Source organism: Hippoglossus stenolepis, chromosome 13 (assembly GCF_022539355.2).
Source record: "Hippoglossus stenolepis isolate QCI-W04-F060 chromosome 13, HSTE1.2, whole genome shotgun sequence".
In the NCBI taxonomy this organism is placed as follows: Eukaryota; Metazoa; Chordata; class Actinopteri; order Pleuronectiformes; family Pleuronectidae; genus Hippoglossus; species Hippoglossus stenolepis.
In genome coordinates, this window is record NC_061495.1 from 4,294,597 (window position 1) to 4,306,990 (window position 12,394).

Genomic DNA, 12,394 nt, shown 5'->3' on the forward strand with positions numbered 1-12,394 from the left:
CTCACAAAAGGCACAAAGGGTTTCTTACAAACGCTATATTTTATCATCCATATGTTTTAAATGCCTGTTTAATTGGAAATAAGGGGAAACCTTTGAAATTATTGTATATCTCTGTATATACTATTGCATGTTATGTAGAATAACAACGAATATATACGATGTTCAATAGTAAATTGCAAATGTCCCAATCATGGCAAACCCAAACATTAAAAAAGAAACCTTGCACACTTGTGTCCTCTAGTGGTTTGTTGGATTACTTGCAGCAACCTGCTTTTTAAAGTCCTAAAAGAATGTGTTGGTTGTTGTGTGTATGTGTGTGTAATAAAGTCTTGAATGCATCAAACTGAACTTTACCTTGAGTGTCTGGGCTGAAAAGCTGTGGGTGTTGCTGGTAACGTGCTTGATGCTGCCTCAGAATCTCAATGAACCTCAGACAGGCGTCTTTTCAGTTATTATTCTCAAAAACACTCATCTTCTCGAATGTCTGAGAGTAAAATGTCTGCGCTGCTGCAGGATAATATTAATCTTAAGAAAGAAGTTCATAAATGTGGGTTTAAAACAGGAACAGACTCTCATATATCTGTGTGATTAGTAAGATGAGTTCATGTTTTGTACAAAGAAAGCTTAGAATGTTTCAGGTTCAGTTTATTTATTCACAGATTTATTTATATTAAAATATAATTAAATGTTTCACTTCATAGAAAAATACACCAAACTATGCACAAACATGTATGAATCAAATTACATCGTTAAACTGACATATTTAAGTTAGCCACCCATTAACCTTGAGGGAATAAAGTTTATGATTGTTCACGGTCATCAGTCCCAGGAATGTCGGGGGTGGACAGATACGATTTGAATCATCAGTGTGTTATATTGTTATTTGACACTTGAAAGCTATTTGGATGAGTTTAGTTCAAACTGGAGCCTTGAGGCCGGAGAGAAGAGGTGAGACAGGTTGTTGGGAAGCAGATGTGAATATTAAACTAACAAGGTCACTCAGAGATTTGTCATGGACGGAAGTGATTCTGCTGAATCTACGAGTTCTGTGTTCAAGGGTTTTTACTGTGGAGCTGGAGGTTTACTGCCAGATGTGCTTTTGACAAAGGTAGCCTTGCGCTCCAGGGTCACAGTCCTCCTTCCAGACGACTGGTTCAGCTCGCTCATGTCCACCCCCGAGTCCAAACTGGTGTCCCGACTGTCCACCGGCCTCCGTCTCCTCTGCTGCTCCGACACAGCGTAATGGATCTCGGCCGCAGGTTTTCCCTCCAGCGACACAAACCAGGCCCGGGGAGGCTGAGGTGGCGGGATTGTAGAGAACTCTCCGAAGGCAAGAAGCGAGTGTCTGTTGTCCCTGATTCTGTTCAATGTTCCTGGGACGGACACTGACTCTGGGAGGCTGAAGTGACCCCTGGCTGTGCTGGTGGTCGGCTCCTCCAGAACTCCCAGCTGGTCCTCCGTCTCTCCCTCCTGGTTCTGGGTCACAGTCGGACCTTTGGTCTGTGTCTGGGTGAAGCTGTCTTCACTCAGAGGCTCCGGGGCGGCGCCGTTTGAAGCCCCCGCACGGGGAAGAGTAGCCGACCTGCTCCACTGGGTGCGTTCCTCTTGCTCCTCCACATGGAAGAATGCTGGGGCGTGGAGGATGGCAACAGGCTGGTTGTAGAAAAACAAATTCTCTGCCAGAGATCTCATCTGCTCTGTAGTTTTAAATAAACAAGTCACATCCGTCGGTCCAGGGTTGAGGTCCAGTTCGGTGACGCACACAGCGCCGGGATTGGCTATCACACTGCCGTTGTGGATAGAGATAGAGGAGTTGTGATGATTTTCTGTGAGAGGCTGTAGAAGCCCGTCGTGTGCTTGTAGCTCAAAGACGTCATCGTCACACGTGGAGGTGGTTTGGTCTTTTCTCGTCACCGGCAGGATCCTCTTTGTCTGAGAGCCACTCGGGGAACTTCTGCTGTCAAGACAAAACTTTTGCTTTAAGCAGAGTCAGGACAATGAAAGGAAACATGACATTTTGTTTAATTATTTTGTCCGAGAGCTCATCCTGCAAACACTGACTATGCAGTACAGTGCAATACACACATTTACAATACACACACACTACCACACCCTAGTGTAATGTTAACTAGACTCATGCAGAGCTCAGGCACCGGAATCTATGTCGTGGTTCTGGTACCGGCCATGTAGGAACCTAATTGTTAACAGCATGGGTGTTTTTAAAGTAATACTCGAATGAAACAGGAGAAAATAATCACGTCCTGGGGGCTTTTTAAAAGTGGCTTCGTGAAGTTTGCAGCTCGCTCAGAGGGTTGATTCACCAAAGTTTCAGTGAAGTGTCACAACAATTTCTCAAATCCCCCCTGCAGGACTTTTCTCAGTAAATCCCTAAACACATCACTTCTGGTTAAGCTTTGGTTGCCATGAGGACGTGATACTGTCACACAGACGTAGTTCAATTAGCTGTGATGGGGGTAAGTGTGCGGAACACACTCATAAATACAACCAGCATCATTTGGTGTGTGACAAAACCAGCACGTGTCTTTAAATGTTATTCAAATGCTTTAATTTTAATAACGTGACCACATACAGGACGTACTGTGTAGACTAGTTGCATATAAAAGCCTGTGTACCTGCGATGACACAACAATCCGACCAGAAGACAGATGACGATGACAAGCGCTCCTCCCAGCACGACCATCAGGAGAGACGAATGCTGCAGGATGAAGTCAATGGGAATAGCAAGTCCAAAAAAACCTGGGGCAGAAGTGACGTGATCAGAAAAAATATATTTCCCAGGCCAGTTTCCATAGATTGAGAAAATGTATTTAAGATTATACATTTTTCTGAAAATCATTTCCTACTGTTTTCCAAACCTGGAAAAATGCAGTTAAAACATTTATGCAGTTTATTGCTTCATTTCTTTCCATTCATACATTTTCATTTCATGCATATTGATTGTTTGATATTTCATACATATACATTTTAACTGATAACCACAGCGTTATCATGTTACTGCTCTATATGCCATAGCTGGGTGTCTCAGAAATAAATACAGAGAACTGTTTTCTATGTTTAGTATTTAATTTACATTATGGTGACCACTTGCCTCTGGTAGACGACAGAGGAGCTGCGATCCAGTAGCCGAGGTGAGGAGCTGTGAACGTCCACAAGAGTTTTCCATCGACTGACACCAGCTTCCCGAGGCCTTTTCTCATCCACCCACCTGGAAGGAAAAACAATCAAACAGACACGTCAACAGTGTTTTTACAAAATAATCTCTTAAATGTACAACTTCCACCAACTACAGTCTCGTTAATCCTTCAATAGATGTTCTCAGTTTTTCTTAAAATGATTATTAAAACATAGTATGAATAAGAAAAAGAAGAATTAACCCAATCTATCTCTAAAATCTGACTTATTTGCGTCTTTTACAGTTGTTTTCTAGCACTTTTCTCGTCTTGATGACCAGTCAGAGCGGTTTCCAGTACAGTTGTTGTCATTCACCCATTCATACACACAGTGCATCTATGTGAATCACTCATAAACTGTTGGCACGGCCGTCAGGGACAAAACAGGTCTCGGCATCTTGCCCAAGGAAACTTCGGCACACAGAATGGATGAGACTGGGATCGTTCCGTAGACCCTGTGGTTAATGGACAGCCCGCTCTACCTCCTGATCCATAGGGAGGCTGTTTGCAGGGAGTCTACAAGTCTTTACACAGGAGACTGGTGGTTTCGACATTCACACATCAAGCTGAGGAACCGGCAGAGTGAGCGAGAGCTGGGGTCAACAGTCACTTGCACTGCTGCCAATAACCCGTCTGCCTCATCCAATAATATACTGTCTGTCTCTCTGTGTCTCTGTCTGGTCGAGAAAAAGAGGCCACGGACACAGAAGTTAGGAACCTTCGAGTGGGTGTGAGTGAATTATCAGAACCTGGTTTCTCCGCAGGGGGGAATAGAAAACAGCAACTGAATCACTGAATCAGCAGAGCAGTGGGTCGGGTTTTTTAGACATGATGATGGTTCCCACTCACCAGTGGTCCGGTTGAAGAACCACGCCGGGACAACGCTGGACATCTGAAGTCCACAGCTGTCGGGAACGCTGAGGCTGAGCCGAACGGAGCCGCTCACGTGTAGCTCCGTGTCTCCTGAGAAGAGCTGCACACTCACAGCCGCCATCGGGCTGAGCTCCACGCTGACGAGCCCTGGAAACAACATGACACGCTGCTGAAGAGGAGCTGAATACCACGTCCTCTGGGTAAATGTTCAATTTGCTAACTTTGATCTTTTTCTTGGAAGAAATGTTTCACATCAAATTCCTCTGGCTAAGCGTTACCAGGGCAACAGAAACAGCAGATTGATTGACAGTACTGACTGTTGATTGGATAAAGTGGTCTAATGTGGAGGATAATGACAAAGTGACTCTCCCTAAACAATTAATCATCCTCATTTGGTATAAATAATGTGAGGAGGAGGTGGGGAGGAGGACCGCCGACAGAGAGGCCGAGGTCGGGGGAGACAGGCCCGAGCGCTCGCTTTCAAAAGAGGTTCAATTCCCCCAGTGTCTGGGTTATGTTGTCATGAAGTTGTCATTATAAAATACTATTATTACATTATAAAAAATGATGTCTGAGTATGTGAAGCACATGGAGGGTTTGCAATGTCCTCCTCATGCTTTACATTTGTTTCTGTGTGAATTCAGAGGGTTAGAGTACTTAAAAAAAGCAAGGACTTATTTTATGTACATATTTCTGTGGGTCCACTTAGTACACACACACACACACACACACACACACACACACACGTATTTACCTGACTTACTGCCCACGATGCCCACAGTGTGGAGAAAGCCATCGCTCTGTGACGACAGCTTGGGAAAGGTCAGGTAGGCTCTGACCGAGGTGACGTTAATGTCCTCCGTTAGATTCAGGAGGTTCTGTGGGAACTGGACCACTGGCTGCGACAGAGCCTCTATAAATAACAAGAGAAGCATGGAAAATAATAACAGTTCATATTGAATGTGTAAACATATGTATCTTTGGCTGATATAATGTGAAACGAATGAGACAGAGAGAGAGCGTGTGAATATAACAAATACCAGATGTTTTTCCAGTGATCAGGACCGAATCCTCAAAGAGCCAGATGTTCCCTTGATTGAGACCAAGTAGTGAGATGGTCACTGATGAAAATACTGCAACAGAGGAGGGAAGACACAGTGAACGCTCAGGATGTTGTTTAAGAGTTATCTGTCTATCCACTAGATGGCAGCGGAACATCGTATTTTATCAAGTGGCCGATTACGCCTCACACAGAGGAAAGAAATGGGGGAAGTTTCCGCTACAATAGCCGGAGCTTAAGATTCAAGATTTAGTTCTATGAGTCACAGCACCGCAGAGTGCAAAAGAGCATCGGTGACAAAAGACACACACGCACACACTGAGCTGTAGCATGGTCCTGAATAGACTCATGTGCGTGTTGGGTGCTTTATTCAAAATGCCGAAATGCGGAGCAGAAATTGGTCTTGCGATGACAAACATAAAGTTAAGAAAATCAGTAAAGTACGTCCATGTAATCACAGGACACTATTTAAAGTTTCCCGACTGGAAAAAACAACACTGCTGTCTCACATTTGTCAAAGAAATACACACTAAGAGACACACACACACACACAACTACACAGTGTGCAGCTGATAGAAACTGTTACTCACTGATTCCTCAGAGAGTGAAACAGTGCCATTGACTGAGCTAAGCCTCGACAGGCTGAGTCGTGGATCAGAAGATTTTCTGACCTGATAAAGAGGTGAAGGAGCTGTCACACTGAAGTCTCACTCACACTCACTCTGATCCCTCCATCTATTATCTATACAGTTCATGGTTTGGGGGTCGCTGGGGGAGCTGGGGCAGACCTCAGCTGACATCGGGCAGGAGGCTTGGTAAACCCTGGACAGGTCGCTGGCCTATCACAGGGCCAACTTAAGATGGTTTCAGACATGAACTGAACTCCCAAAAATCTCCAGCCTTTCTCCTGAGGGGCTGCATGAGAACGCAAAGGCCCCTTCATGTCTGACGATGGCGATTTAGAGACAAACAACCATTGACTCTCACATTCACGCAATCTCCAACTGACCTCACCACAATCTGCATGTCTTTACACTTAGGAAGACAGAGTAGAGAAAACCCTGGCAGACATGGGGAGAACTTGCAAACTCCACACACTCAGACCCTGGACATTAAATATCTTACTCGGCATCCTGCTGGTTTTACAAGGCAGCAGTGTGCGGATGTAGCCCTCCTTGCTGGCCACGACTGTGACAGGCACACCGCTGTGGTAAGGGACGTGGAGCAAAGCGTCGCCATCCTCCCCGGTGAGCGCAGTGCTGGCGACGGTGTAGTTGACGTAAACCTCCACCAGTGCCTGGCTCAGGGGCTGACGACTCAGCACGTCACTGACCTGGACTCTCAGGTTAAAGGCAGGACCTTGGGGGGGGGAGAAGAAAAGGATTTAGTCAAAGATGCTGCTTTTAGAGAAACATGATAGTTTGGGTGTGAAGGTGAATAAAAGTCCAAATATGGTCAGAACTTTGAATATGATGAAATCACATCCTACTCTGAGGTGTTCCTATTATTTCATCTTCCTCTTTTATGCAGTCCAAGCTCTACTGCTTTAACACCGTGGAGTTGGCTGCATTCGCAAATAACCCTGCGGGCTCGGAGGTCTCACTGTCAACACAACAGGAAAACTAATTTGCAGAGTCCCTGGAGGATATCAATCAATGAATCCCAGCAGATTCCAAAGGGGTGGACACAAATACAAATGGTAAAATCCGGCAATTAGAGCAACAAAGTAAGCACTCGATACAGCGTTATGCTACATTAGCATGCAGGCAGCAGAGGACACTGCATATTTCCAATGAAGTGACTCTCAGGAGGGGAAGGCTGCGTTTCCAGGTGGCTCCAAAAGAAATCCCATTGCAGGGCCTATTCTGACAGTGTGACATCTTATCCACAAACACCAATTAGCCACTTTCACACTGGGCACCAGTAAGTTCACGACGAGGTGCAGTGTCGCATCCCAATGAAGGAATGCTCAGTAACACACCACTTCTCTCTATGAAGCTGGGGACACAGAATAAAGCTGCTCCATTCATTAGAACCATTTGATCAAATGTCCGTATAAAACCATACACTGTTTATAAAGATGGGACGACATGACGGCTCGATCGCCCCCTGGTGGCGGCTGCAGTACAGGTCATACGTCCTGCCTCCTCCATGTTGATAGATCGGACATAAGTACACGTCTAATACATTTTTCTCAAAGATGTTTTCTGTCTTTTTAGGAAGTTCTTAACACACTGATGTATGTTCAAGTGTTAATAAGCAATTTAGACGTGTGTGTCTTCGAATGGGTAAAATCTTATTCGATAGCATAGCTGTTTATTAGGTTTATTCACTCAACCCCTCCTGACTCCGCTCTCTTTCACCTTATCCCGGGCCAACACACCTACACACAAACACACACACCTACACACATTGTCATCGTACACATCGGTTTACTCGGAAAACAACGTAATTGGGTTTTTCGAAATGATTTGCATATAGAGCTGGGAAGTGAGATCCAATCACACGTGGTCAGAGGAGACAGGATGTTTTGTAATGTGATCTATTCTCTCAGGATGGATGTTACTTCCAGGACGGAACAGGACTCTCTCAGATAATTGTTTTGGTGTTCATGGTTTAATTTTCACCGTTTAGGCCACTGTCTGTGTGACAACTCTACAAAGTGATAATATATCGGTGTTGTCTTCAGGAGTCGTAAACAAAGGCAACTGGACTTGCTTGTGCATCTTGAATTCCTGAAGATACAATGACCTCCAATGAGAATCTTCAAAAATATGTCAGTGTTGTGTTGACGGCTTATTCCGCTGTCCTCTTATTGTCAAAGTATATTAACAAAACTGTAAATTGGGTGACTTTTTGTATTAAAGTATGAGTCAGTGAGGTAAATATGTATGAATATACAGACCAGCTGGAAAAATGTGAACGCGAGGTGCCTATAACAAATACTGATGGAGCCACAGAACAATGCTTCAAAGAAACTAGTCAGCCTCCAGAGTTCTGTGTAAAGCTGCAACACTCCTGCCTGCACCGGCACCTCCTGCCCTGCTATAAATACTCTCTACTCCACTGTTCCTGTGGAGTTGGGGCCAGAGAGTGAGTTTTGGGAGACACATAAATCTCCGCAGCTGGCTCATCATCTGCCCTCCACAGTTACAGTGCACTGCATCATGGTTATTTTGTGCTTCAAGGCCATAAAACATCCTCCCTGCACTTTTTTTATTATTCGTGAAGCAGCACTTCTATAGCAGCGGTCTCTGTATGTCCCCGGCATCTTTGTCTGGTGTTGACAATTCAGCACTGACGGTGGCACCGGTTGAATTTGCTCCAGGTCCGATCGCTCATAATCCCGCCGCTAAACGATCTGCCAAAGCTCTGCTGAGAACTCATGAAGCCGCCGCCTTATGCCACCAGCTTTCACACCATGTCAGCGAGTGCCAGAGCCAGATAACCAGATCAGCCCACATCCACAGCCCCCTAACAATTCCCTTTGATCAGGAGCGCACAGAGTGGGGGGGGGTGCCAGGGGCTCCTTCATTTTCAGCCTCCATATGACACAAATAACTACATTTGGCTGCGTTGGCGTCGATCCCCTGAGATGAAAACCCGTGCGCTGCCAGTGCAGATGGACAAGAGGACGTGTGTTTTTGGTCAGAGGCCCCCCTCCCCCTCCTCTCTCTCCGTGGGTTCCAGCCTTAGTGGCCAAACAGAACAGAAGCGGGGGGTCACTCAATCTGAAGTGGAGGTGTGCCGTGCCAGATTACTATAATCTCCTCATTTGGCTGAAATGAAACATGCCACAGAGAGGGTTTATGAAGTATACTGAAAAGGACGGAGTGAGGCCACAGACGCAGATGAGGAATATATCTCTCTATCACTTGAATACTGTCTTATGTAACAGTGCTGGTGTCCAGTAAGATATGTATTGTTGTATTCAGTGATGTTTTTTGGAAGAATATTACAGGTTTTAATAAAGGGCTTAGATTTTCTGCGATGTAAAAGCCAGTGAACATTTAACCCAGTGAACTTGTGTAATTAACACAATGACAAAAGAACATTCGAGTTCTTGAATTTGGCAATATATATATTTGCTATTGCTTTCTTTAATTTACCATGGAGAGCTACACAAATATTTTAGTTATTAGTTGTTAGTTACTAAGTCTTCATTACTATATGATATCAAATTAAAATAGTTTTCAATTTTTAGACACAAATCATATTATATTTACAGTATTTTTTGCACACTGCACTCTTTTGTCTGTACTCTTTAAATTATTATTTATTACCTGTTATTTAGGTGGTTTCTGTGTGTTTGTACCCTTATTTTTTTCTAAAGTTATAAATGATGTGTCTGTGTCTGTGGCTAAACGGTCTCACATCCTTCCACAGAGAATCAAAGAAGGAGGAAACAAAAACATGTTGACTGGTCATTTCTGTGAGACCGTGCAGGACAAACAGATGGTCCAACAGGGACTTATCTCTGGTGGACCCCCCCCACTTCCACCACCCCCTACCCTCTCCACATGCTGGTGTGTATGTGTGTTGGAATTAAGCCATATACTCCACTGATGGAGGGGGTTGTGCCACTCTGATACGTGCCGTCTGAGGACAAAGGATGCTCAGGGTGGAGTTGACGAGGAGCCGATGCCCTTTACACCCACCGGACCTGTTGTCAAATTATTAAAATGCTTCCTAGGGGAAGAGAGAAACAATGATTTTGCCCTTTTAAGAAGCGTACGACAGTGACGATGTTCATCTCAGCGAGGGACAGCCGACCATCTGGCTCACGGGAGAAGGCACTGTTTGTACTTTTGTATATTTTTTTTATTCGTTAAGTAGGAGTAGAATGTGGACAGTCATTCATTCCCCCCCGGGAGTTTACTGTGTGGTGCTGGGACAGGAAGCGAGGAGGAGGAGGAGGAGGAGGAGGAGGAGGAGGAGGAGGGAGGAGGAGGGGAGGAGGAGGAGGAGGAGATGGTTTGGCAGGAGGAGGGTACAAGACACATCAGAATGCTTGGGGACATTTCCAAGTGATAAATGGAGAACAAGTGCAGGCTTAGGGAGGAGAGGGGGGGGGAGTCACGTGCTGTGGATGGCAATGTACTCCTACTGGAGCATGAATTAGTCATGAATCAGTTGATGTTGAAGTGAACACGGGTCACAAATCCCTCTTTCAGATCCTGTCCACTGCTCCGCTGTAAACAAGAGGACGGCTGTGAGAAGTGCCTGCGTCTCTGACATACTTTTGGTGGGAGGGGGACAGAGAGGAGAGAGAGGAGAGGGGGGGTGGGGGGTTATATTTGCACATACTGAATTTTAAAGAAGCAGCAGAAGTTGTGAATAAATTGAAAATGATAAAAAAAAACAATAGAATCAGTGTGCGGTGGTTGAAATAGATTATTATTATGATTATGATTTGGGCCCTGCACACGTGTCTTCACGCTCCTGTGAGAAGGTTGTCAGTGATATTACGGTGTCGTGTTTGGTGGTGATGCTGTAAACAGAGACAGATGGAGAAACTGTTGCTCAGGAGGCGAGAGCAGCTCCACTTATTACTCATCAGCAGATAAATCCGGATACAGACGGTCCTGCACGACCAAACCAGGACATGTTAGAATAGAATCTGATACAAAAATGCTTCTATACTGTTATTCTAGCAGAAATATAAAAGAAATATGTCAATAAATAAATAAAAAACGTGGCTATTTACTGTCCCAATGTGATTTCATGTTCATTTGACACTCCAGCTCTATCATTGAGGTTTGATCCAGTGGATCCAGTACGAACCTGGCGGTGGGTCCAGCTCTGGCTGCTGGGTGTGAACGAGCCCTGGTCCCATGTGATCCCGGTCTGAGAAGTTCCAGTCGTTGTCATGCAGGGAGCGTCCCGTGCTCTGTGCACCCAGCTCTGCGGAGGCTCGGAGGAAGATGAGCGCAGATATGAGGCGGATCAACATGGCTGCTCGCTCCTCACACTGGGTCTGCACGCTGAGACCTAACTACAGGAGGAAGAGGAAGAGGAAGAGGAGGAAGAAGATCAGTCCACCGCCATCACTCCGAGTTCACTCTTCACTTAGAGCCGCTGTGTCAACAGAGCTGCAGCAGACTCCTCCCCTTTAATCTGCTGACTGGCTGAGGCCCACTGCTCCATCTATCTGTCTGTAGGTCTGTCTGTCTGTAGGTCTGTAGGTCTGTCTATCTGTCTGTCTGTCTGTCTGTCTGCCTGTCTATCTGTCTCTCTATCTATCTATCTGTCTGTCTGTTTATCTATCTCTCTGTTTATCTGTCTCTCTCTCTATCTATCTGTCTGTCTGCTTCTGTCTGTCTGTCTATCTATCTATCTGTCTATCTGTCTGTCTCTCTATCTATCTGTCTGTCTGTCTGTTTATCTACTGTCTGTCTGTCTGTCTGTCTGTCTGTTTATCTATCTGTCTGTCTGTCTGTCTCTCTATCTCTCTGTCTGTCTGTCTGTTTATCTATCTGTCTGTCTGTCTCTCTATCTCTCTGTCTGTCTGTCTGTTTATCTATCTCTGTCTGTCTGTCTGTTTATCTTTCTGTCTGTCTGTCTGTCTATCTGTCTATCTCTCATCTGTCTGTCTGTTTATCTATCTGTCTGTCTGTCTGTCTCTCTATCTGAAAGTTGATCATCATCAAAATACTCTCAATAATAACAATAATAATAATAATCTATCATTACAAGTAATAATTATTTCAAAACGTATATATATATATACATATATATATATATGACTTATAAGCAAATAAAACAATAAATTTAAAGTAGGGTAAAAGTATAGAGGTAAAAGTAATGTTGAGGACCAATAAACCCTTTTCAAAATGCAATAACAAAATTGGTCTTATTATTATACCTTGAAACCATGATTTGGTGAAATGACTTTTACTTAGTTTTATTTCTTTTTTTTCAATTTTATACAATTTGTATCTGTTTTTTTTAACAACATTGTAATTATTTTTATTTTGCAATTACCAACTTTGCAACAAAGACCCCCCACAAGATAAAAGAAGATATTCCTGGGACCCCCCTCATGTATGTCCCTTGGAATAACTGGAGCTTCTTTATGTGAAAGACCAACACAAGAGTAAAGTCTTTGGAAGTTATCAGACATGTATGAAACACTGAATATGTGTCATGATCATTATTAATAGATGACCCCCATCTGAGAACCACTGCCTCACAGGGCTGAGAGCGTCTTCGATTGGTCGGTTATTGGCCTCATTTAACCAAGTTCTCATTAGTTACACTTCATCAACAG

The 12,394-nt window shown here is 44.3% G+C and overlaps 1 protein-coding gene across 2 annotated transcripts; it reads right to left on the minus strand.

The window, feature by feature from the left end:
- Positions 1-632: 632 nt before the first annotated feature.
- On the minus strand, positions 633-11,238 carry LOC118120471 (protein FAM171B). 2 transcript variants are annotated; one of them, XM_035175435.2, is made up of 8 exons: positions 10,909-11,238; positions 6,250-6,483; positions 5,105-5,197; positions 4,819-4,977; positions 4,041-4,211; positions 3,110-3,226; positions 2,634-2,757; positions 633-1,957 (listed from the first exon to the last, which is right to left on the minus strand). In XM_035175435.2, exons 1-8 carry the CDS (start codon positions 11,075-11,077, stop codon positions 1,063-1,065), a joined length of 1,962 nt encoding a protein of 653 aa, XP_035031326.1. In that variant the 5' UTR covers positions 11,078-11,238; the 3' UTR covers positions 633-1,062. The 2 variants fall into 2 exon arrangements, with proteins under 2 accessions (XP_035031326.1, XP_035031327.1); XM_035175436.2 differs by having other exon boundaries at positions 633-1,954; positions 10,909-11,236.
- Positions 11,239-12,394: the final 1,156 nt, after the last annotated feature.

What these genes read in the sequence shown, in the direction of transcription:
- LOC118120471 (XM_035175435.2), bottom strand. Translation starts at nt 11,077, where the DNA reads ATGTTGATCCGCCTCATATCTGCGCTCATCTTCCTCCGAGCCTCCGCA. An exon ending in GATCACTGGAAAAACATCTG is followed by an intron (nt 4,978 to 5,104) that starts GTATTTGTTATA and finishes TGTTATTTATAG; the next exon opens with AGGCTCTGTCGCAGCCAGTG. An exon ending in CATCGTGGGCAGTAAGTCAG is followed by an intron (nt 4,212 to 4,818) that starts GTAAATACGTGT and finishes TGTTGTTTCCAG; the next exon opens with GGCTCGTCAGCGTGGAGCTC.